Genomic DNA, 26066 nt, shown 5'->3' on the forward strand with positions numbered 1-26066 from the left:
ACGGCTGGGCAGCGGCTGAAGAACAAGGATCTGATTGGTTGCTTTCGTTGGTGACAATTATAAACTTTCTGGAACACGTTGATGGAACAGGGAGCCCTACTGGCGTATATATATAAATATATATATATTTTGTTAATTTCATCACATGCTGAGGACAAAAGAAAAACCCATTTGGTTAATAAGAAAGGGAAGGAAAAACAGCACGTAGCTTCTGAATCTTCACGCCTGATGAAAGGGAACAAAAAATAAATAAAACCTGAGCTTTGTTTTAAATGTGAAAAAAAAACTGGGAACACTTTTAGAAAAAAAAAATATTTATAGACCTCTTTTAGATATTTTAATAAAAGGATACTTTGGAATTTATTAACAGCTTAAGCTGTTTTGATATTAAAGATAGCTATAAAATCAAGATGATGTAGCAGTTGTGTCATTAAATGTACACTGAAGTCTTGTAGTTTGCCACTGGAAGAGATTAAAAAAAAAAAAGACTTATTGATCAAAGCCATCGAGAAGCACTATAAGACTGACCAAATTTAATAAACCTTTGACTAGCGGTTTTTCCACATTTGTCTGTAAGACACTGCATTGCTACTCTCCTTTCCAGAGACTGTGGTATAGTCCATGAAGACTCTAAATTGAAACCCTTGATGCCATCGAGTATGTATTTAGTTCTGGTGGTATGTTTTGAACCCTTTGTAACACAGAATGTCACGTGCAGTTGTATATGTTGTAGAAAATGTCTGCAATAGCCTTCCTGAACAAGCTGTAGCATGGTCCATAACCAATTCCTTCCACTTCCTCTAGTGAGTAACCCGTGACAAACCGAAGTGAACGAAACATTTTCAGTGGTTGGTGGCAAAGCTTTCTGTCCGTTTGAAAAACAAAAAAAAATGAAATAACTCATATCTCTGATTTTGGGAGGGAGAAAGGAAAGGTTCACGGGTGCAAAATGTCTTTTGACGTATCTGGTTTGATGGTAACGTACGTTAACAATGATCATGACATCGCAAGATTTTTTTTTTTATGCATGAGCATCACCTCCTTTGGTGAGTGGGCGTCGGCCAGCAGGACACCTTAACTCTGAGCTTTCAGTGCCAGTGCTTGGGGGCGAGCACTCAAAAAATATAAACCACTGGCTCACATCCGGAGTCGGAATCTGTTTGGTTTTACCTTAGGCAGTTCCAGCGTTTGAGGCAGAAGCACCTTTATGTTGCTAGATTTTGGGCTCTAGGAAGAGCGCCAAGGAATGAGGATTATCCTCCAGGTTTGAATCCGTCGACAGCAAATGACTTTCTTTATATGTTATGGCTTCTGCATGTCAAATAGGTCCTCAGCTGCTATCTACAGCAACACTTGGTTGAAGTTACAGACTAAGGCCAACCGCCTTCCCCCGCACTTAGTGAAGAGTATAAACCCTGGACAGTAGAAAGGCAGTGCTGCAGCTCTTAGGGGCACTTGCTTCCACCCCACCCCCACTTTGCAGTGGGCGCCATTACAACAAATTTGCCCTCTGGTACCCGCAGTATCTTCCCGTGCTTAGATAGGAGGTCCTTGATAATCTACCGGGGCCCTGATTCAGCAAAGCCCTTTTAAGCACATGCTTTGACTTCAGTAAGGCCTAAGCACGCGTGTGACGTTACACGTCAGTGTTTTGCTGAACTGCGGCCTTCGGGCCTGGTCCAGAGCTCACTGAAGCGTGCAGGAGTCTTACCATTGATTTCTGGGGGCTTTGGATCAGGCCTTCATTACAGAGAGGCACGTGCTGAGTTATCAGCCATCGGACCAGGCATTTTAGCAGCATCAGTTGCACGTGTATCTCTGTGCTGTTGAATTGCCCCTGCAGTGGATTTTCCCCCCATTCTCGCAGCTAAAGACTGTTGAATAGACCAAGATCTATCTTAATCCATGCCAGTGATCAAGCCCCGGCTAACGCAATGCCTGTCAAAGAAGACTGGTTTAAATGAATTGTGTTGGTTTGTTCAGTGCTGGGCGGGGGCTTTTAACAGCCTTTGGCAAGGACCAGAATGCAGCATGCCAAGACCTACCCATTCCCTCCCTCCACAGATGCAGCCAGTTAAAAATCTCCGCACCGAATGGTGACTGAAGTGTCGTGAGCGCACATCTGCCAGGCACGGAGGCGATGCATGGAATACTTTTCCACTATATACATTTTTATTGGAATAGAAGGTATTTTTATACTTGGGTGGTAGTTAATGACCAATTTTAAAAGCAAATCCATTTGACTCCATGACGGCCCGGATCCCATCTGCCATCTTTTAGCAACCATAGCCCTGTCTGAACAAGTGAGAGCTTGTCTAACGGAACGATTTGTACGGTTTCAAACCCCAACATGCCATCGAAGGGCGAGGCATACACGTTGACTACTATTCTTAGTGTGCTAGTTGTTAGCTTTAGTGGAACGGGATTTGATTAAGCACTTAGTCTAGTCTTTTGAACACAGAAATCCTGTTGTACTAAAAGCTAGTGGGACATGTTGATCACTTTTTGTTAGGCTCATGTACTGTACTTTAAAAGTTTCTATGAGATTGATGAACTTTGTTAAAAATTTTAAAAGGAACAAGTTCTGTAAAGAGCCACTAAATACAGAAGTTGTATAATAACTTTGGTGTTTCGGTCTGTTTTGTTCTGAGTTGGTTCCTAAGCAATCCCTTTCCTCCCTCCATTCGTCTCCCTGCTTCTGGACCTGCAAGGAGTTAGTTCTTGATGACACAACACACCATGGATATATGATGTGGCATGTCTAGGGCCCAGCCTGCCTCCCATTGCCTTTGCATTCGGGGCAGTGGAGCCTGTCTATTTAAACTGTTCTACCCTCTGTAACTATCGCCTGCTTGCTTACATGTACTTGTGATTCTGAGCAGGAAGCAGCACTATCAGCCAGTGGCTGGGGCACTAGCCCAGAAGTCAAGAGACCAGAGGGGAAATCCTGGCTCCAGTGAAATCAGTGGCAAACCTCCCCCTGGCTTCACTGAACCAAGATTTTAACCTGGATTCTCATCTTGGCTCTGCCACTGACTCTGTGTGATCTTGGCCAAGTCACTTCCTCTTTCTGTGCCTCTGTTTCCCTGGACTAATGCTCTCCTCCTTTGGGAGGTGCATGGAGATGTGCAGGTGAAGGCTGCTCTAGACGTGCTCCCGCTAAGCGTTACTCGTGACTATTGCGGAGGGTGAATTTGCCAGCCCACAGCTCGGCAGACCAGAAAAGCATTTCTGACCAAAGCAGATTAAATAAAAATGTCAGAGTTAAGATTTGCACTAGCCCCGAAGCCAGCTGTCACCAGAATATCCTCCTGGGGATGGAGAGCAAACAGGTTCCTCCTCTGCGCCTGCTCCCTCTGTTTAGCACCTCATCAGCCCACTGCCTGAAAGCTACTGGCGAGCCAGCAGTTTTCTCCATCCGGGACTGTTCTCTGCGCTGTGGGAGGGGCGGCTCTGACAGGGTACGTCTACACTGCAAATGAAGGTGTGAGCAGGGTGTCTGGGCGGACCCGTGCTCGCTTTAATCTAGCTAGTGCAGCTAAGGCTAGTGATGAAGGCCTGGTGCCATGGGCTAACAATCCACGTATGGACCCAGGCTGCCTGTACGCGGGCAGCTGGCCTGCGCTGACGCTCGTGTTGCCACATGTTCGCTGCTGCTGGTGTGTGCGCTAGCCAGATCAAAACTAGCGCGGGTATGCTACAGCCCCCCCTGCCCTTCCGGGGACCGCGTTCCCAGAGTCAACTCAGCTGCATCCTGCGCAGTCCTCCCCCAGTGCTGCGCTAGGGATGGGCTGAACCAAACACCTCGCTCCAAACAGCCCCGGACCCGGAGCAGCGTTCAAAATCCAACTGTGGAGCTGAGTTTGAATTCTGCAACCAGCCCCTAGCTTACCATGGCACAAACCAAACCCCAGCAGCCAACCCGCCCCAAATCCAGAGCCCAGGGGCCATCTCTACCAACGCCCCGTCTTTCTGCAAGCAGTTCACGCTGCGCTTCCACTGCGGGTAAGTCTCTGGGGTGTTAAACGTGCCCCTAACCAAGGCAGTCCGCCTTCAGCTTCGACTAACGCTTTGCATCTTAGCGGAGGATTAAGGAGCGTCGGTTTTCATTGCGGGCTCTTTGTTTCTTTAAGGAGCCGGCTGACCTTACACAGATTCATATCGCTCGACTGTTTTGTAGCTTCCGACAGGAGACAGGGTGTTGCCTTTGGTGAATTAATAAATCCATATGTTGTGGAGCTGTTTGAGCGCGTTTGGCTGCTAACGTGGTGGGGAGGATTTATTTTTAATGAATATCTGCAACTTCTCAAGAAAGCTCAGCCTGCTGCCATGGCAACCGCTTTTCTGTCTTTGTGGACAATTGAATGTTACCAAGTTAACCCTTCGGATGCCAATGGGGAGGGAGGGTTCCCTACGCTCCAGCTGCGGTGTTAGACAGTAGATCTGAGCTGGTTCTGCTGTAGCACTTTGTTTAAAAAAAGAAATAAATCAGTAGCATTTATCTAGCAAAGCAAGATAAATATTGAAAGGCCTGTAAGGTAGCCAAGAGACCTAGGCTCTGTTACTGGCTTTGCTCCATGCGACCTGAGTGACATTGGGAAAGTCACGTCACCCGCGTGTGCCTCAGTTTCCCTAGGAGTAATAAATCATCTCACTGGGTTGTTGCAACAATTCGTGTTGGCAACGTGAGATCCTCAGACTGAAGCAGCGCTCGCCACAAAATATAGGCTGGTTCTTTCTTGCTGGACAAACGTGTAGCTACACAATCAAAACAGATTTGGGGGTAGCGGTGAACAGCATTACAGCATCACTCGGGGGAGGGGGTTGCGGGAAAAGCAACACTAAATCCACGTCTGAAATCGGGGCTAGGTTTGCTTGCAGTGCAAGCTGGATGGATTGACACAATTCTTCTTCCTCCCCTTCTCAGTGCCCATTCCGAGCTGGGGCCTGTCTCCCGTCTACCCCAGCGTGGTCCTGGGTAAAGCAGTAGGGACGTTACCACTATGAGTGATACTGGGGCTGGGCATGGTACCAGGGTGTGGCCGAGTTATTGGAAAACTTTCTTGACTTCGGGCTAAGCTGGCTCCAACCAGCAAAGCCCAGCTCCAAACCTCTGAAGTGTGTGGATCCAGGCACGGTTTTGCTCTGGGCTTTTATAGCCATAAAGTTTCAGTGGTTTGGATCCAGGATTTTGGTTTGGCCCAGCTCTGATTCTGTTGAAGTCATTCCCCCTTCTCCTTGGCAAGGGACCGTCCTGCCGTGGCAGGTGAGTAGTCGCAGGCTCACGCCCAGCGCTGAGCCCAGCAGATCAATATTTGCAAGACTGTCTCCCTGCCCTTTTTATTTTAATGCAGCCATGCCGGGGCCAGCCTGTTCCCTGTTTTATGAGGCAGCTAATTACCAGTGATGCTCCTGCAGTGGATACCGGAGGCAAGGAGTGGCTGGTTGATGCAGAAAGGACTTCGAGACAAGGGCCAGGCCCCATGTTGTGAGCTGGACAATTCAATATTAGGGAAGAGACTTGTGAGCCTGGGCTCCAGACAGGCTGCAGGAAGCCGAATCTGCCATTACATAGGGGCCGGGAGTGGTGGGCTGTTAGCTCACCGGAGGATCAGAGTGAGAGAAAGGAAACCAGGGCAATGACGTTGCCTTTCCATGCAAAAGCACATGCTCAGAGTAGCAGCCGGACAGCAGCTGGGCTGAGAGCAGTGCTAGCTCCTGGCGCTGCCGGGGAACCAGTGTTTTCCTGTAGGAGAGGTCAAATGCAATGAGTTTGGAGTTAGCAGGGACACCCAGGGCTGAGCGAGGCCCACACTGCTTTGGGGCCAGCTGGGTGGTGCGCTGTGAGCCCCACGTATAACCCAAAGCAGCATTCAAAATCCAAAGGGGATCTTTATACTTCAACGTCCATGCTTTGTTTTGCCCAGGGATGTTCCAGCTGCTAGCCAGCCGGCAGGGCAGGGTCAGGCAAAGCCAAATCCCAGCCATGCTCATGCTATGAGCTCCGGAGGCCCAAAGAAAGCGATGAAGCGAGGCGCAGAGGCTTTGGATTAGCAGGCGTAGCCGTTATCTTGTGTTGGGCTTTGGTCATTCGTTCCCCATTCTCCCCCTGCCCCCAGCATACCCGGAAACGAACACTGGCCACCCAGGAGACCGCAGCGGTGAGGTAGCAGGAGACGCACAGCCCCGGAGGAAGAATGAGCAGCATCTCTAGTGCAGCAGTGTGAGAGACAAAGCAATTCCTGCTGCAGCGGCACATTCAAGCTCCATGGAGCACGGCTGCAGCCTAGGTCAGCTGCTTTCCCGCCTCCCTGCAGGGAGTCAGCCCCACCTGCGTCTGCACCTCAGCATGGAGCTGCCTTTCTGCTCTGGCTCACAGCTCATTTTCCTGTATCGCTCGCCTCTGGGCCTTACCCTCCTGCCGTGGATGCTGCTGTTCACGCTGGCATAGCTCCCACATGCGCTGCCACCATCTCGGGCACAGCGCCAAGGCCACTGCAGCTGTATTTCCCCCTTCATGGGCCACCAACAGCACCTGGCTTCAGGCTGCCGGCTCCCACAATCATCCATAACCTTCATATGACCAGGGCTTTCAAGGCGATTGCAGGAGATTGCCCTGTCAGGTACAGGTCGCCCCCAGAGGCCCAGTCGCGGATTGGGTGCTAGATGCTTTACAACTACACAATGGAAGATGCTCTGGAACGGGGCGGGCTGCCCCCTGGAAGGGCCGGAAAGCAGCCAGCCCCGTTCTGAAGAGGAGCCCGGCAGGCAGGTGCTGGGAATCGCCTGTCCCAGCTGGATAGCATCAAGTGATTGGAGCTAAGCTAGCTAGGAGATATAAACAAGGGCCCCAGCAACCTGAGAGGGCTGGAGGATGCTCTCCGGGGGCTGTGATGAGGACTGGGAGAGAGCAAGCAGGCCTTGTGGACACCCCAGGCTGGGAAATTACCTGCCCAGTAAACTGATGGAGGCCTCAGGGCCCCATGGGCTAGGTGGGGCACTTGATATTACTTGATGATGTGAACATAAGAACATCCAGACTGGGTCAGCTCAAAGGTCCACCTAGCCCAGTATCTTGTCTTCCGACAGTGGCCAATACCAGGGACCCCAGAGGGAATGAACAGAACAGGTCATCATCAAGTGATCCATCCCCTTTGCCTTGTTTCCTTTCTTTTGCATTGGAGACTAAACAGGGCCCAGAAGTAAAGGCTATGAACTGACCAAAGCGTGGCCAGTTGCTTTCCCCAGACTGGCGATCGAATCCACCAGCCTCCATGATCTCTGCCCCAAAGATCCCTCTCCTGCTATTGGCTGTCCCGTGTGCCCCACTGAACCAAAGGCAATTGCAGCGTCAGGGCATAAGATGAAGGAAAAGCAGGTGGGGAAGCACATCGTAAAGCTTGGTGTATATTTTAAGGCTAGGAATGAAACTCAATGGGAGTTGGGCACCTCACTCTCCTAGGTGATTTTAAAAATCCTGCACCCAAATCTTGTCTCTCTGGGAGTGACATGGCAGCCACAGGGCAGCTGTTTGCTTCTGCTAGCTGTAGACGTGCTGTTTTTATTTTGTTAGGTGCTAACAGCTACGTCAAAAGGGCTCAGAACAAACTGCAAATGGGACAAAATGCCCCTGGTGCTCACCAGATTAGCGCTGGGAGCCTGTGCAGCTTTCAAAGCGGGCCTTGCCCCAATGGGCTAGTGATATACATGGTGGAAATAGACAGAAGTTAGAAACACCAGAGGAAATGAACTGGCCATGATGCATAGTCCCCTTCTGATTGCAGGGCTGCGGCTCAGTGCTGGGAATGGCAGATAGAACAAGGCACCCCAGATGCCAGGAAAATGGAGTTGCAAGAAATTTAGCCCAATGTCCTGGTTTAGGGCAAAGAGGTGACGACTAATTTTTTTTTAACACTACAATGCATTTCCACAAAAAAGAGTTTTGAGCGCTGTTCTGGGTCCTCATCCAAAACCAACAGTCTCTGGAAGTTGTTGACTTCAATGGAGCGTAGATTAGTCCTGTCTATAGGCAATAGCTTTGAAACTACTTCCCTATTTTGCACCCAGTAAAGTGGTGTTACATAAGGGGTCTGATTCTGAGCTAAGCTAGACAGGCATAAAATGAATCTGGCTGAAAAATGCAGGGGGGAAAAATGCAATGAACATTTTTGGAAATGCTTTTCAAAAAATTGTTGCAATTGTGACTCTTTGAGATGCTCTGGCCCCCCAGGTTGGGAAGCTGCAGCCATTTTTCATGAAATATGTTGAAATTTTTTGGGGGGAAAAGCGGTTTTGAAAAATTTTGACACACTCCAGGTGTAAAACTGGAGTAACTCCAGGGGGTGCTGTAGGACCTCAGTGCTCCTGAAAATCCAGCCCCAGCTGTTGGGTCAGGAACCCCATGGCACATGCCATAGCTAAAGGTTAACCCAGTATATTATAGCTAGGGCCCTACCAAATTCACAGTCAATTTCACAGTCATAGGGTTTTAAAAATCGTAAATTTCATGATTTCAGCTATTTAAATTTGAAATTTCCCGGTGTTGTAATTGTAGGTGTCCTGACCCAAAAAGGAGTTGTGGAGGTCACAAGGTTATTGTAGGGGGTGGGGGGCTGCAGTCCTGCTGCTCTTCTGCACTGCTGCTGGCGGCAGCGCTGCCTTCAGAGCTGGGCGCCCAGCCAACAGCTGCTGCTCTCCAGCCACCCAGCTCTAAAGGCAGTGCAGAAGTAAGGGGGGCAATACTGTAAACCCCCCCCCGCAACGCCCTTTTTGGTCAGGACTCCCAGTTTGAGAAACACTGGTCTCCCCCTGAAATCTGTGTAGTATAGGGTAAAAGCACACACAAGACCAGATTTAAAGGGGGAGACCAGTTTTCACAGTCCGTTTTTCAGAGCTGTGAACTTGGTAGGACCCTAATTATGGCCCCGGCAAAATAATTCTCTGAGAAGAATAGAAAGACCCTGGAGTGACTCACAGGAGCCCTGTTATTGCAAGTGGCAACTTCTGATTGTGGCAAACAGCTGTTTTAAAGAGATGCTGGCAACTAGCTTTGAGTTTCAATCTTAAATGTTTTAGTAAAGGGTTCTTTCAGTGTGGGGGCATTGGGCTGGTTTGGATTCACATTCCCCCACAGCGTCAGGCGAGGGGCCCAGAAGCCAGTTTATGTCCAGTGCTCGAGTTGATTGAAATGTCCAGAAATAAAAAGTGCCCTTGATGGAGAAGAGTCACGCTGGTCCTGGCCTGCTAGCCTCCTGTTGATCCAACTTCATTTTCCAGGGAACAGGAGATCTAGCCCATCCAGTCTCCCTACCCGTCATCAAATCCATATTTGCTTTTCCCTCCCTTCTGAGCCCCAGCCCACCTTTAGGGCTAGCGCCATCTGGCCATTCACAAGCTCAGGTGCCCGTTGGCATCAATTTCTTCTGCCTTTAAACCGACCGCATGATGCAGCCCTCTGAGCTGCTCAAAGCTCATTCAGTATTCCCTGGAATGTGGCCTTTGTAACCTTCATCCCCATCCTTTGCTATCGGCAGCTGCTACTGATCTAGGGGGCTGACCAACAGGAGTTGGCGCTGGCCCTGGAGGGTACCCTATATCTGAACAGCCTCTGAACCGCAGTATTTCCACTTGTATGTCTGTTCTCCTCCTCACATGCATCCTTTGTATCCCCCTCATCACCATAGTTAAGCTACATCACTCACACCTGTATTTGCACAGATAGCTACTGTAACACTTGTGTGCTAGACACTGTGCCAAGGTCAGTTATGTTTTCTAACAGTGGGCCTGAGCCGGAGCGGCTGGTTTGGAGAGGCACTGAGCCCCTTCCGTTCCCATGGACTCCAATGGGACAGACAAGTGCTGACAGGTCTCAGCATCAGGTGCTAGATCAGTACTGCTCAAGTCAATGAGCGACTTGCCCGGCCCATCAGTGGGAGCAGCATCTTGTCTGACTATTGCACTTTGCAGGCATCAGTCATTTCTGGCACTGGCTCTGCAAAGGGGTGGCTGTTGCTCAGACCTAGGGGCTCGGAAGGTGTACAACTAGGGGTTCCATGCTACAGCGTGAGGGATAATCAGTTTTCTCCACCGTGGAAGGGGCTTGGAAGCCGGCTTGTTGTGGGCTTTTTTTGTTTTTTTTTTAAATGACTTGACTTCTGAGACTGTAAAGTTATAGGGTATGTTCCCTGAGGGCTAGTGATTTGCACAATCCTGGATGAAGAAAGGGCCTCATGGAAATATCTGATTTAGGCTTGGACGACTGAAGAAAAATAAACTCAGCAGCGTGTTTGCAGACATTCTGTCTTCCCTCAGATGACACTTCTGCTGGTGCCCAAGCTGGCAATTCTTGGAATGATTTTATATGTGCAAGTACTACATGCAAAATCTCTATGAATAGTTCCACTTCCTACACTTTCACACACACACAAATCTCCCGTTGTTTGGAGATTGTTTATGAACTTCTCAGCTCTATGTTGTCATTCATATCTTGCAAAAAAGTATGAATTTTGGTCTGACTTGCAATTTTCCATTATTTTAGTTTAAAAAAAATAAAATATTCATCCTTCATCATAGATGTGAGAGAGCTTCTACCGGGAGATGACGGGTAGTTTATAGAGCAAGGGCTGGAAGCAATTTGAGATCAGTTTATCTTTGTGGATTTCCCAGTACTAAAATAGCAATTAGCAAATGGAAAACAAACCCTTGGTGCCTTGCAGTGCTCTAGCATTTGGATCTCACAGCATTTTCCAGGCTGTAAGGAGTGGATTTCAAACTGTAACCTTGGAGGATTCTTTAATTATTCCATTAGGTATAAACTCTCCCTCCCCCATCACATTCTACTTGAATTTGCTTCCCCCTAGGCACAGCATGATAAATGGACCTTTGACCTAGGTCAGATTAAGTCTGTGTGATAGTATTTAAGTAAGCAGAACAGCTCCCACACTATCAGCAGGTTTGATCCTGAGACTTTCACTATTAAAAGCATGTGCCTCCACCACTTGAGCTAAGGCAGTAATTCCATTACCCGGTAGCAGTAGTAAACTCTTGTCCTGTTCTGTGAGGGGGTACACAGTCCCACATCCTGCCAGAGTGGGTGACACATGGTACAGTGTTCTCAGGACTTGTTGGGTAAGATTGCTAGGGGTTAAACTTTAGTATAACTAAAGTCAATATCAAAACTCCCATTGACTCAGGTAGGACCAGGATTTGGAATTAAAACATGCAGGGTGTTTAGACTAACAAGGCAAAGCTTGAACTACATGTAGAAAACTCACCCAAGCAGCATTTCTAAAATAACTTTTCTTTGAGGAAGGAAGCAAATACGTTCTGAGAGAGGGAACATGCACACGTCCCTCTGAAAGAAAATTAATGCCAGCCAAACTTTTAATGACATTTCTTTGCAAAATGTTACACTTTGCAAGTTACAAAACAGCTCTCCCTTTGGAATAAAAACACACATTCTTTGACAGTCAGACACTAACATAAATAAGGATACCAGTAAATTAAAATTAAGGTACAATAACATGAAACATAAAATGGAAAGGCCAGGCCTACATATAAATAAAATGCAACACAATGCAGCTGGAGAATGAGGAGGAGATAATCCACTAAACCATGGCTGGGTTGTCTTAGTGTTTATAAAATGTGTGTAAGATAAATAAGAGTTACACACACACAAGCTTTGACACAGCACATGAATCATTCAACGTCTCACTGATGGTATCATTCTCTGTCTGACGTGTGTTCCTGTTCAATACGCAAGAGAATTCCCCCCCCCCCCCCGTGTTTCAGGGACACTTCCCCTTAAAGACAACTGACAGCTTAACACGGTCAGAGGTTTTGACGCCTGTAGCACTCAGTTGTTTCTGCCTAGCCAGGTATTTTCTCCACGTGCAGTGAAAAAAACAAAAACACCACAGAATTTTCATTGCCTGCCCTTGGTCGTTACGCCAAGGCAGTCAAGCATCATACGAGTTCGATTCCATGCAGTATTTTCCAGTATGCAGAAGCCTTTGGCAACCGAGCTGGGCTGTAATGCTGGAACGATCATGTCTTCCTTAAACCCTTGCCCAGGGTAAAGGCAAGCTCACCTCTTACACTACAATATGTGCATCCGCAGGGCCAAATTCATCCTGGGGGGGGGGGGGGAACTCCACTGACTTTCCTGGCGTTCCTGCAGGGATGAAGTTGCCCCCGTGACTTTAAGGACTCCTAATGAGCAGAGGCTGTAAACACGATGCCAACCACTGTAGATTGCGAAATGATCAAAGTTAAGCTCTTCTGCAGTTCTACCAGGTTGCTCTAGGTAACTGTGAAAGAATTTCACTCCTGCTGTGTAAAGTTAATGGTGATTTGCTGTCCGGATGCAATTGTCAAGTCCTAAGAAACCCCATTTATCTAGTGCAAGAGTCGGGCTCCTCTCTTCTATTTTTAATGTCCCTGGAAACTGAGAACATTAGGAAGAGGCAGATTTCCCACAAAGCAGTTTGTATGCTGGAGTAGTCGGAGTTGTCAGCACAGAGACTGACACAACCAGGGTTGATTTTTCTGACCTATTCCAAGGTCAGCCTGGCTTCCCTCCCCGTGAATAAGGTATTTTCCATTGCACTTGCCTACCTAACTGCAGTCAAAGATCGTGAAGTCAAAAGCAGATCTCAGCCAGCGTTGCTTGCTGGGACTGTCAATGAATTCCTCATGAGGGTTGATTCTGTGCCCAGGAGAACTCGGTGGTTAAGTACTGTAGGGGCATGTGCCATTGGTAAGACAAGCCTACAAATGCTAGCATTCCTTCCCTGGGAGAACAGATTTAAAATGCACTCACACGACAGGCTGGAGAGGAAAAAAATATTTTTTAAAGAAAGATCTTATAAACAACTTTTCAGTATTACAAATAAATAAATAAATACACACACACAGACCCAGCAGCGAGTCTGCGGCATGTTATACAATACATACAAGGAACACAAAACAAGGTGCACAGAAATGACCTCAGAACTTATGCTCAGGGAGGTCCTTTTCTATTTAGGCAGTCTTAGAAGTATGAAATATTCCCAAGAACTGGACATCACTCAACAAGCCAGGAACTGCAATAATATATGCATCTCTTCAATGGAGACGGTGTCCCACAATGTAACTGACAGGAGAGAGTAAACATTAAAAATGTACAAACTCAAAATATTTCAGCAATAAAAGAAACATTAAAAAAAAGAAAACCTCAGAAGCCTTCAGTTCCTCACTGTGCTAAAATGCACCGGATTTTTCAGTTCTTTGCTCATGGATATAAATTTAGCTTGCAAGTGCCTTTCTGGGTACTGAATCACTGAGCATTTCCTCTATAAATTACAGAAGCTGGTTTGAAATTAGCTTGGAAAAGGTGAAGATTTACATTGAAATTCGTGTTGCGCTTCCCTCGGCATAGACCTGCAGTGTTCATTGCTACAACCCCTTCAGACAACCAGACACTTCTTATTAATACTCATTCTATTACCGTAGTGCCTAGGAATCAGAGTCCTGGACTAGGACCCCCCTGGTAGTAAGGAAGTCTGCTTTACACGGTCAGCTATGTAAAAAACAGAGCAAGCCACACTCTGCCCAAGCAGTGTGGTTGTGCTCCAAACCAAAGCCCTGGTGCCGCAGCCATTTATGCCTGAAAAAAACCTCACTTCCCGGAAGTCTTCCCATGTCACTCTCGGGGTAGGATGTTCAGCAATCACTAAGGATCTGATTTGGTCACGGATTCCATGACTTCAAGGGAATCTCTGGGACATCGTTGGGTTCAGCTCGCCACAGCGGCGGGGCTGGAGCAGCAGTCAGCCCCCACTGCAGGAGCAGCAGCAGCTTCAGGTCAGGGGCCACCGGAGCAGTGGCCGGGCCACAGACCGGGACTGGGTGAGCCCCCAGAGCACGGCCAATGCTGGGTGAGCCGCTGGTGCTGCAGGAGCAGCGGTCGAAGCCGGGTCAGCCCCCAGGACCAGAGCAGCTAGGTGAAGACCTTTTTCTTAAGGGAAAAACAAACTCCTGTTCTAGCAAAGCACCTTCTCTCCTGGCTGTGTTGCTTGATATCATTTCAAAAAGGAAAATGATCCTTCTTTAAGGAACAAATGCTTTTATCCTGCTCAGCTGATTTTCACCTGGAAAACCAAGGAACGGTGGCATTGTTTGACCTTCTTTCTGCCCAGACCAAAAATATTAAATCCTGAACAAAACAGACCTAGAACAAATTCACACCAAGGCTTGTGCTTCTCTTTGGCCTAGACAAGTGGTTTTCAACCTTTTTTTCATTTGAGGACCCCTAAAAAGTGTTGCCTGGAGATGCAGACGCTTTTGGAAATCTTAGGGGGTCCGCAGCACGGACCACAGGTTGAAAACCACTGTTCTATGGTAAGGACACCTTTCCCGGACCCCTTAGACAGAGGCTGTGGGCTCCCCGGGGTCTGCAGACCACAGGCTGAAAACCACTGGCCAAGAATGAACGAGGCACAAACCAGGAACTCAGAATTACCCATCTATAATCCATCCTGGATCAGTGCCAAAAATAGCATTGATAGGCCAAAGGAATTAATGCAGGCCCATGTTTTGAAAGGTCCTGTACCACAAAACCAGGAGGGCTGGAAAGAATTATTTAGGCCAATGTTAAATGGGGTCCCAGCTTTCCGGTGGCATCATGGAAAGTGGCAACAGGTCACAAGGTATCAGACTGATAAAAATCACAGTATTTTGGTCACTTTCTTGCTTCTCCCACTGCCACACTGATGTGATTTCAGCAGCTGCTGTCTCCAAAACTGAGAGGCCGAGAAATCCCACCTGGAAGCAGCGATTCTAGCTGCCCGGGTGCTCTAGCACATTCTTTTCGGACTCCAGCAATCCACGGGATGTCAGACACTAGAATAATTTCAGTCAGACCGTTACATAGGGTGACCAGATGGCCCGTTTTTAAAGGGACAGTCCCATTTTTGGGGACTTTTTCTTATATAGGCGCCTATTACCTCCCACCCTCTGTCCTGTTTTTTCCCCAGTTGCTATCTGGTAACCCTACCGTTACAGAGACGGTCTGCAAGCAACGACACATGCTTTCAGAACCCCAAGCGTGTCCCTCCTGAGCTGTGGTGCTGGACCAGCAAGCGTCTGAGCCCCGTGTTAGTGCAGGAAATGACTTTCCCTGATCGACACCAGCCTGAGGGGTTTGGACACAAAGCCGCTTTGGCTCAGAAGAGCTGATCGTCTCCAAGGTGCCGTGAAGTCCATTGCCAGCAATGGGCGGGTCAGGCTTGGATACCGCCAGGGGCAGAGTTCAAAACCAACTGTCTCCACTTCCACATTAAAGACGCTGCTGGCAATGGAAAGACAAGACTCAGCGACCCACGGGATCACTGCTGGAGCCGGGCATGTGACACCCCGCAGACAAAGTTCCCAGCATCATGCTGCATCTCCAGCATCTCCATCTCTGGAGATATTTAAGAGTAGGTTAGATAAATGTCTATCAGGGATGGTCTAGACAGTATTTGGTCCTGCCATGCGGGCAGGGGACTGGACTCTATGACCTTTCGAGGTCCCTTCCAGTCCTAGAATCTATGAATCTATGCCGGAGTTCCCCATCCCGCTGACAGATCGGCAGCATGTGACCGTGTCTCAGGCGGCACTCGCAGCCAGGCCGACTTCAGGCTTAGTGTTTCCAAATGAGCCCCCCCGGCCTCATCTCGTTGCACTCGTCCCCGCCCCCACCAGAGCCTCCATCACAGTTTGTGGCTCTCCAACCACTCTCTCCTCAGCTCAGTGATCTCTCTGCCGTACCAGTCGTGGAGCTTAGAGAAACACACCGTGCCTGGGCACACCGGGCTGTCCACCACCAGGGCCCCGGGGCCACAGGTATTGCCTGACGATGCACGTCTGCGAGGCGGCAGAGGAGGCGGCTTCACGCTTCCCTCGTGGCTGCCGCCCGCAGACGTCCTCACGCTCCCCGAGTCAGCAAGGCCCCCGGGGACATCCCCAGCTGGCAGGATATCCATGCACTGAGCGTTATTCCACACCGCACAGCCATTCTCTTTCAGGGGGGCGCAAGGCGGCACCATGGGTCTCTCCCGGGGAGGTGGCAGCTCCAGAGCTGGAGACATGGTGTCCAAGCAGAGAGCCGACTTGGTTTTCCGGTAAATCGGTGACCTCCTTTGGATGCTTCGGCTGCCAGCCAGGCCCGACTGCATCTCCTCCAGCTGCTTCTCCAGCTCCTTCACCACCAGCCGCAAGTAGTCGAAGCTGGCGCGCGATAGGGACTTGACCCAGGACTCCATGGCAGCCTGGCTCTCGGCCGCCAGGACGTAGGTTCGCGACTTGGCGCAGTCAAACTTGATGGCGAAGGTGAAGTCCTCGGCGGCCTCGCAGAGCTCCACAGTGCAGCCCTCCAAGATGATCACGCCCACCGGCTCCCGGCTCTCCCGCTCCTCGAAGTAGAAGAGCATGTTGCCCTTCAGCACGAACCAGCGGCGGTGGTAGGCCGTGTTCCGCTCGCCTTTCTTGAAGAGGAAGCCGGCGTTGTCGGCGGGGGAGTCACAGGTGGCGTAGAATGCCAGGCTACGTTCGTTCAGCTTCATGGCGCCAAGGCCTAGAGGGGGAAAGAGATTCGTATGGGATCGGGGGTGAGGATCTGCCGGGTTCTCTGAGCTACGAGCAAAGACCAGGGAGCCCAGGCAGTCCCGGCAGTCCCATCCCAGCAGCTAGAGGGAGGTACTGACTGGAAACGGACAGCAGGTAGCAAACCCCTAACAGAGGGACACCGGGGCAATCTGCTTGAATTGGCTGCTTGGGGAGCCCAGGGAGAGAATGCCTCTGGGAAGAGATGGAGTCATGGAGGCCTTGAGGGAGAGACCCTGCTCACTGCAACGGGCTTCTCCTTTCTTTGTCAACTCCCCCGGCTTGCCATCCAGGTCACCTGGCCCTATTTCTACTCCTGGCTGTTTGTCTTGCCAGGGAGAGCCCATTGGATCAGTTTCACTTTGTTTACTGTCAGTTTCCTTTCTGGTTCTTGGGCCCTTTGGGGGAGTAAAGAGGGGGAGGGGAACCACTGTTTAAAACATACACCTCTACCTCGATAGAACGCTGCCCTCGGGAGCCAAAAAATCTTACCAGGTTATAGGTGAAACCGCGTTATATCGAACTTGCTTTGATCCACCGGAGTGTGCAGCCCCGCCCCCCCGGAGCGCTGCTTTACCGCGTTATATCCGAATTCGTGTTATATCGGGTCGCGTTATATTGGGGTAGAGGTGTACTTCCAATTTAAAAGAGAGTCCTCTTGATCTCTGCTTTTTGTTCAAAGCTGACTTTTACAAAACCAACAATTTTCTGGGTGCATCTGATGCCCTTTTCCCTCTCCCCTCATTGGGATCATGCCCAATCTAATGCTATTTATCAGGCATGGCTGAAGAGCCAGTCCTAGATTACACTTCCCCCTCCCCCCCATAAATGCACTTGAACAATGCAGTCACTGCTAATTGGGTTCCTAGCACCAGTCTATTGCTGCCCTGATTAGCAGGGACCAGGAGTACTCAGGGTGCTGCAAACACTGGCATTGGTTACTCCCCGTCAGCCATAGTCAGTTGCTTCAAGTCCTATCGTTGCTAATCAGAGCATCCTAGATGCTGCTGTTTTGCAAGCTGGGTGAAGTTAGTCCCTAGCGGCTTATCTAGCCACCCAGCTGCCCGCGCACATTCGCAGCTGCCGCAGACGTTGGCCTTGCTAGCTCTGCCTGTTTAGCGGTCCTGGCTTCTCCTCTGTGGGGGAAGAACTGGGAGTCAGACGACCCAGGTTCCTTTCCCACATCTACCACTAACGGAATGTGTGACTCGTGCTGTTCTGTACCAGTGTCCCCATCTGACACTGTCACCTACCCTGCTTTGAGAGCTATAGCATTGCAAGGACCAGCCATGAGTCAGGAAGCGTCATTCTGAGCATGGGGGTGGTTCCATTGATTTCAGTGGGAACAGGCCCATGCTTTAATGGTTAGTGTAAAAACTTAAGCGCTTCACTGCAGCCAGCGCAATGCAAAGATGAAGGGTTGCCAGTGGCCCCCGATGGATGGCTAAACCGGAACTCCAAACAGCCCCCACCATCCCCACAATGGAGTGGGCGGCAAAGACCTGCCACTCGCCTCTGGGACAGCCCTTTCCCAGTGGTTTCCTTTCTGTTTACAGTAACTTGGTTCTGATCGAGGAAGTAAGTGGTCTTACAGCCTTTGTTACTAACAACAGCTGTTGCTGGTGTCCGAGCCACCCATGAGAGAGGTTTTCACTCTGTCAGGCTGCTGTCATTGTCCTCAGCAGCAGGCGTGTCACTTGCTGTGAGGAAAGGGCAGCATTTGTCCCCCAGATCTTGGTTTGCCCCCTGTCTTTTAATAGGTCCATATGCTCCACGCTCTCTTCCGCTTCCCTCCACACCCAGCCTTTGCAGGGTAAAATAAAATCATGTATAATGTTGCGTATGCGGACATAAAATTTCTCCCCTTCCCCCCACAATTTTTCTGAAATGCAGCCTCTGTTCAGCGCCACAGCAGCCACAGCCTATGGGGTCTATAAATATAACACCGCTGCTAGCTTCTGCTTCCTTAACACTACTGACAGCACCTCCAGTGCAAGGCACTCAAAGCCTTTGAGGCTGATAACTATCAGTAACCATTTTACAGCTGGGGAAACCAGCACACAAAGATGAAGGCCCAAGTTTTCCAAAGCGGCCCAGGAATTTTGGGTGCCCAGGTGGGAGCAGCTGGAGGTTGGCTTCTCCAAGGGCTTGAGCAACTGCGGCTATGGTTAAAAAGCAACGGGCGCTACTGGTGCTCAGCAGACCAAAGAAGCAGATTGTAGCTGTGTCAAATGTGGCACCCAAACTTGACACCCAGGGGCTTAGTGACTAGCCCCAAGGAAACACAGTGAGGCGGTTTCAGAACTGGGACTAGAATCCAGGAGTCCTGAGTCCCAGGCCTTTGCTCTGACCACTAGACAACACTCCTCCCTGAAAGACCATTGCTGTCTAACTCTAGTCCTAATCTAGTAATTTTTTTTAAACATACGACCACAACAAAACCCTTGGACACGGACAAGTAATTTCACTATTAAGTCATGTAACAAGGTTAAAGATTAATAGAGCTTTTCCCTTTACCAGAAGGTTATTTTTATAATCACACTGGAGCCTCATCCCACGTAGAAGCCATGTAGGAAATAACAGGGAATGTTGCAAGCTTCACAACCTCAGCCATTTCATTCATGAAGTGACTTTTTTTTTGGTTTAACTTATTAAAAAAGTGACTTTTATTCTGCAGATAGCAGGAGGCCGGCCCACCTAGCATGGCTTAAGGGATGAAAATGAAATTCGAGTATTTAACACAGCAGCAGACCATTCGCTCATTGTGGGGTTTTCAGCTGTATGAAGTTTTTTTTTTTTTAAGTGACGCTGAGAAAGACAGGTTGAGAGCAGCACCCACTGCACCTTGCAGGGTGTCTTTCAGCAGGCGTGTTTCCTGCATGTCAGCCAGGGTCCCTGCTTTCTGTGGACTCGTGGGGGAATTGGGCTGTTCCCCCTCAGAGCCTGCTAGGCAGGGGGCGAGTTAGCTAGCACCAGCCCCCCCGGAAAGTGGGTTAGCTCTCTAGGGGGTGCTGGAGTCAGACACTGGAGTGGGGAAGGGGCTGCGCTCCAGGCCAGCCAGGGGGGCCGTGTCTCCTGCTGGGCCCCCGCATGGTCAGCGCAGGAAGGCAGCCAGCTGGGATGCTGGGCAGGAGAACAACCCTGGTAGCACCCAGCGCTGGAGACCCTGGGGCTCAAGCCCACGCCGCGGAGCCCAGCCCAGCAGGGCTGCGCTAGGCAGCTTCTCGGAGCGGGCCCATCCCCGTGGCCTCCAGCCCCGCTCTAGCTCGGCCCCAGGGGCGGGGACGGGCCGGAGACCGGCCTGTCCCCTGCAGCCTCCCGCCTCGCCGGGCTCTGCCCGCGCCCCAGCCCCGGCTCCCAGCTCGGGCCCCCCGGCGGCGGGCAAGGCTCCATCTCGCCCCCCGGTCTTACTTCTGCGCGTCGCTGGCTGCGCCCCGCTCCTTTGTTCCCTCCGCGCCGCTCCTGCCTTCCCAGGCTGGGGCTGGCTCCTCCTCTGCGGGCTGTGGCTCCCGGCCACCGGCCGCTCTTAAAGAGCCAGCCCGGCCCTCCTACCCGCCTCCCGAGCCAGCCCGGGGGGTACAGAGCGTGGATGGGTGTGTCTACACGGCCTCGGAAACCTGGACTCACCCCGCTGGGAGCCCAACCCCCTACCGGCCACACGCAAATGTGCCTGATCCCGGTCTGCAAGTACCGGGCACCCTGAGTCCTGCGGAGACTGGGGGCCAAGCCCCGTCGTTGTGCAGTGTGGACGCAGCTCAAGCCCCAGAGCCCAGTCAGAAGGTCTGTGCAGCGGGGGAAGGACCCCTTAGCGAGGCGGGGAGACCTGGGGCCAGCCCTAAGCCCAGGTTGACCATGCAGTAGGGACATACCCTAAGGCAGGGGTTCTCAGCCAGGGGTATGTGGGTACGCTGAGGTCTTCCAGGGGGCACTCAAAGCCTCTAAATCAGTGGGTCTCAACCTGCCAGTGGCGAACCCCATGGGGGTTGCAGGATGGGTTTAGGGGGATTGCAAGTGCAGGGCCGGCGTTAGGGGTGGCAACCTGGGCAATTGCCTGGGGGCTCGTTAAGCTAAATTCGGTGGCTGGGGTTTAGACAAGGCTCACAAGTGAAACACAGGCTCCAGGATCCCACTGAAAGGTAAGTACAAGATAGTCCAGTCCATTTATTGTATGATGCTATGGTAGAAATGAGAACGCCAGCAGTTTTTCAGTAAGAGGGCGCTGTGCCACTTGTATTTTGATGTCTGGTTTTGTAAGCAAGTCGTTTTTAAGTGAGGTGTAACTTGGGGGTAGGCAAGACAAATCAGCCTCCTGAATGGGGGACAGTCGTCTGGAAAGATTGAGAGCCACTGGGCTAAGAGATTAGAGACGATCCGGACGGCCATGTGGTACAGGTCAGAACATTAATGCTTCTGGGAGAAATTGCTACTGCAGGGTATTATTATTAGTCATATTACTGGAGTGCCAGCCACGGACTCTGTTGTGCCGGGCACTGTACAAACACGGAACAGAGTCCCTACCCCAAAGAGCTTCCAATCCAAGTATAATACAAGAGACGACAGATGGCTATGGACTGGCCAGGACGAGGAAACAGCAAGACAATATTCAATGAGTGCCACTCTTGGGCCTTAACTTCAAGGTGCTGAGCCCAAAGATAACTAGGGCTCTGGATAAAGCGGAGGGGTGACAGCTCCACTCCTGGGGCTCCCTGAAAAGCTTTACAACAAGGCTAATTGCTCTATTTGAGGTGCCCTCCTCTGACCTGCCTTTTCTGACACAGGTACTGAGCAACTTGTGTATCAAAACATGCCTGTCAAAACAAGCCGTTCCACTGCACAGACTTCTCCCCCTGGGAAAAGGATGAAAGGACAAAGAACATACGACAGGTGCTAGGCCCAGATACTACGGTCAGCCTGGGGTACGGGCCTGTATAGAATAGAATATTGGTCAGCATGGTAACCAGTGGTATCAGCGTACTAGCAGCTGCACTTACAGGCCCAGCTGCGATTGGTGCCCCATTGTCTTAGCTCTATGTAAGAGACAGTCCCCACCCCAAAAAGTTAGCAGTCTAGAAAGACTAGATTTATTATCCCTATTTTACACAGTGACTTGCCCAAGGTCACGCAGGGAGTCCATGACAAAACTGGGACTAGAACCCAGATCTCCCCATGTCCCTGTGCAGAGTTTCACAAATACATCGCCAGTCACTGACAGGCCTGAGTACAGGAGATGAATTTGGGAATTATTATTGTTAAATGTTTATATTGCAGCATCTAGCAGAGGCTTCAAATCCGATCATGGTAGGTGCTGTATAAACACACATGAAGACCTGGCCCTTGCCCCAAACAGTCTCCAGTCTAACAAGAGTTGGTCCATTGAAGCCAGTGGGAATAGTTGGTGGTTTGAAGCTAAGCCCGTGTTTCAGTGTTTGCAGGCTCAGGGCCTGGCTCTACCCGTGCACTCCGCAGATTGTGTGTATCTCCTGGTCCATGCTTTCAAGAGGACACAGCCAGTGCCCACCCTTTGAACGTACTGGTGCCATCAGTATTTAATTGTGGCTTGCTTCCTTATATGGGGCATTGATTGAGTGATGTTATACATTGCACAATAGCCTGACAAATCTAGTGACTGCATTATCCTTCTTAGGATAGCATCACTTACAGTATGTAGACATTATTGCTTCTTTCACAAGACCAGAATCCTTTTGTGGGCCCAACACCAGAACATAATTTGCAATCAAACAATTAATAACATGAAAATTAAGCCTTCCTCCTCGCCCACATAAAAAGGAAATGCACAAACCACTATGATGATGTACGCTATAATACACATGACTGAAGTCAAGAGGTGGCCACTGAGCCAAGGGTGAATTTGGTCCAGGATAGTATTACAGTTATGCAAGTGTATAGGAATCAAAGGTCCCCTGTAGACAAGTGCATGTAACCTTGTGTGTAGGTTTTTCTTTGTAGGACAGTGTTTGCTCAGGAGAGTTGGTTGACCCAGTTTTCTGTCAAAAACTGCAATTTTGTCAAAATCTAAACCTTTGGCAGGAACGTGTCGCTTTGGCTGAAAATTTTGGTGGGAGAAAAGTCGAACCGAATCGTGAAAGAACGTCAGAATGGCCATACTAGGTCAGACCACTGGTCCCTCAAGTCTAGTATCCTCTTTGCTGCCAGTAGTCAGTGCCAGATGCTTCAGAGGGAATGAACAGAACAGGGCAATTATCGAGTGATCCATCCCCTGTCATCCAGTCCCAGCTTCTGGACTTTCTGATTTTGTTTCAATAATGGCAAAACATTTTGATAAGGTAAAAATGTTTCATCTTGATTAATTTTGGTTTGACTTTCATATTAAAATATGTGTTTTAATATTAAATATATTAATGTTTTGACGGTCTTGAATGGGAATTTTTTGGAATTTTCATTCTGTGGGAAATTTTGGCTTTTTATGCTAATTAATTTTGGCTTGTCATTCTAATTGGGAATGAAAACAGAGATCACATTTTCCAGTTCTGCACAGAGAGGCCTCGGCTAGTAGAGAGCCATTGGAGGATGCTTTAAAAATCCCTTTCATGGGAGTTCAATTGCTCACCAGATTAGCCCTGCAATGCAAACTGATTCTACCCACCTTGTAGACCTGCAAACAGGCACCTTGAATGCATTGACTGCTAAGGGCTAAGTGTAAAGTTGCTAAAGCGTGTGTGCAGGCTCAGGCACGTGTATTGCATGCCAAGTATAAGCCACTCCAAAAATTATTGTTGCTGCTTATTTCTTACGCGCTAATGCCAGGCTAGGCACGGTACGAGCTGCAACGATCAAGGCAGTCCCTGCTCCGCAGAATTTACAGAATAGACGAGAGCCATGGAGAGGGAAAAATGAGGTGCTGCGAGCCCCCGAGGAAAGAGTTACCGGGCGGGCGGGTGGGGGGAAGCAGTTGAAGTCAACCACAGGGTTCAACAGGAGGTGGATCGGGCCCCCGTCCAGCTGACTGCATGAGCACATGAGGTGGGTAGCCTCCATCTCACTTGGCAAAGGGCTGCTTGTGGCCAGAGAATGCAGCCCCCTACTCCACATGCTGTCAGAAGGGGAGTAGTGCAGTGTTTGGCCTAATCCCTATGGGCCTGATCCTGCAAAGAGCTGAGGGGAACAAGGGGGCTCTGCCCAGTGGCCCACAGGATGCGGCATTGGGCCCAGAGGCCTCAGGCCTTTAGTTCAACACACAGTTGAACTAAAGGTGTAAACGTATTGGCGCTGTTTGAAACCAGCGTATTGGCGCTGTTTGAAACCAGTTTAAGCATCTCTGCTCAGGGCTGTGTGCTAAATCAGGTCTGGGCCAACATGTGTGTATGTAGATGAGGCCTTAGCCGGAATCCAGTGTTGCTTAATTGCCTTGGTTAGCGTTGTGAGCCAGACCCACAGCAGTGCCAGGCACTATAAACCTTCCTTCCCCAGGACAGGGTGGCATGAGCCATCTAAACATGCGCAGTTCATTAGTGTAGGCAGCTGTGTGGGTTGGAAACTGAACTGTGCCGTTGTCACTGAGGCCAGGGCAGTCTCAATGGAACAGGGAAAAACCTGACACCAAGGTAGGTAAACAATCCGGCAGATCCCTCTGTGAAGTAATTAAAGGCAGCCAGCTGCTGTCCTGCTGGCTAGTTAGTTAAGAGGGTTTCCTCTTTAATCCGGATTTACCTATTATTCTTATTCTGATGGCTTCCCATCACCCTCATCCAGCTGGAGCTGTGTAGGGAAGGAAATTTCAGCACCTGTTTGTTACAGCACCCCATTTGTCCCGCTTACTCGGCCCCCTGGAAGGTTGTGACAATCCCTGAGTTACATCTGGCCTGAATGGGGCTCCTCTGATCTGATTCACACCTCAGGCATGACTCCAGTGAAACCAGTAGTTAACCTAGGGTAAAACTGGCGTGACGGAGAACAGAACCAGGGGAATCTCTAACGCTGCACATACAACTTCTGTGGGTGCCCGCGCGCATCGGGGCCTTTCTGTGTTTGCTGAGCTAACCCCCCACTTACCATGTCTGCATCCATTTCTGACAGGAAACACAAGGCTGCTCAAGAAGCTAAGGGAAAACCTCACCAGTACAGCAATCTCTGAGTGAGACGCATTCATTCTTTGGGACCAAACTGTCCACCCGCACGCTCTTTCCAAACCAGGACTCATTAGTACTGCAAGTAGTTCAGACCCCAAATTTTGACTTGTGGGCTCCCTATTCCAGTGGACAGTCAACACTGCACAGGTGAGTGAGAACCCCACCTGATGAAACAGTCTCTAGTCCAGGGGGGGAATCTAGGAGCCGGGGAACCAAGAGTTCGAGGCTCACCTCTTCTGCCCACTGCTGTTTATAGTTCTGAGCTCTTCACGGCCCTTATTCTGGAGCAAGGCCTCTGACCTGGCCCTTAGGAAGCAGGCAAATATAATTCCTCCCTCATATTACAGAGAAGTTAACTGCACTGTCACTGGGAATAGAAACCAGGCTTTTAATATGCCTGACTGAGGTCTCATTCAGGCTGAATGTGCCAAATCTATATGGTTGGCGAGCCTGGCTGTAACCACTAGGTAACACTGCCTTCCGAGACAGCAGTAGAGTCCAGAAGTCCTGATCCCTAATATTCTACTGCTGTCTTGCAAATAGTTATGCAACCCACTGGCAAAGAACGTGCCACAGGATCCTCTAGTGGCTGGCCCGTATATAGAGCTAACAATCACATGGTAGAGCTCTGTTCTGTGGAGCTAAAGGACCAGTGGCCAAGCTCCTCAATGGGAGTTAGGTGCCTATTGAAATTAATGAGCATTAGGTGCCTAAATACCTTTGGATCTGGGCCAAAGTTCAAACCCTTCTTATGACCCAGGGGAGAATGCACCTGCTAGACTGCATTGTTGTTTCCCCCCCCCCAGTTTTATTTTTGTAATGGTTTTTGAATCATACCACTTGGAATAATACAACAGGGGAGAATCTCCTAAACACCAGGTTTCTAGCTAGAAACCATTATCTGTCAATGGTGGCGTGAGGGGGCCATGAAATACAGGGGTTCCACATTTCAGCCATTTGGCCCGCAGTGACGGTACCACAACTGCTACTGCTCTCTGGCATGATCTCCAAACCCCTCATAGCCTCAGTGGGCGTTAGGAATGTGGACAGAATGCAAGACAAGGCCCTATTCAGTAGTATATTGTGAAAACCCTTCTGCTGTGTGTACTGGGATTTTTGAATGTGCGGAGACTGAGTGTGAATTTGTTACCCAGCCTGGTGACAGACAGGTAAACAAAGGGCTAGAATTTCAAAGCCGATATAAAACTTTTGTCAAATGCTGATATACAGTAACTCCTTGCTTAACGTTGTAGTTATGGTCCTGAAAAATGCGACTTTAATTGAAACGATGTTGAGCGAATCCAATTTCCCGATAAGAATGAATGTAAATAGGGA

The 26066-nt window shown here is 49.7% G+C and overlaps 1 protein-coding gene across 1 annotated transcript; it reads right to left on the reverse strand.

Moving 5' to 3' along the window:
• Nucleotides 1-15731: 15731 nt before the first annotated feature.
• Nucleotides 15732-16583, reverse strand: PHETA1 (PH domain containing endocytic trafficking adaptor 1). Its single transcript, XM_065417994.1, has one exon. The coding sequence runs from the start codon at nucleotides 16581-16583 to the stop codon at nucleotides 15732-15734; it is 852 nt and encodes a 283-aa protein (XP_065274066.1).
• Nucleotides 16584-26066: the final 9483 nt, after the last annotated feature.

This window comes from Emys orbicularis, chromosome 16 (genome assembly GCF_028017835.1).
Source record: "Emys orbicularis isolate rEmyOrb1 chromosome 16, rEmyOrb1.hap1, whole genome shotgun sequence".
NCBI classification, from domain to species: Eukaryota; Metazoa; Chordata; order Testudines; family Emydidae; genus Emys; species Emys orbicularis.

Excerpts from the sequence above, each read along its gene's own strand:
- PHETA1 (XM_065417994.1), bottom strand. The coding sequence starts at position 16,583 with ATGAAGCTGAACGAACGTAGCCTGGCATTCTACGCCACCTGTGACTCC.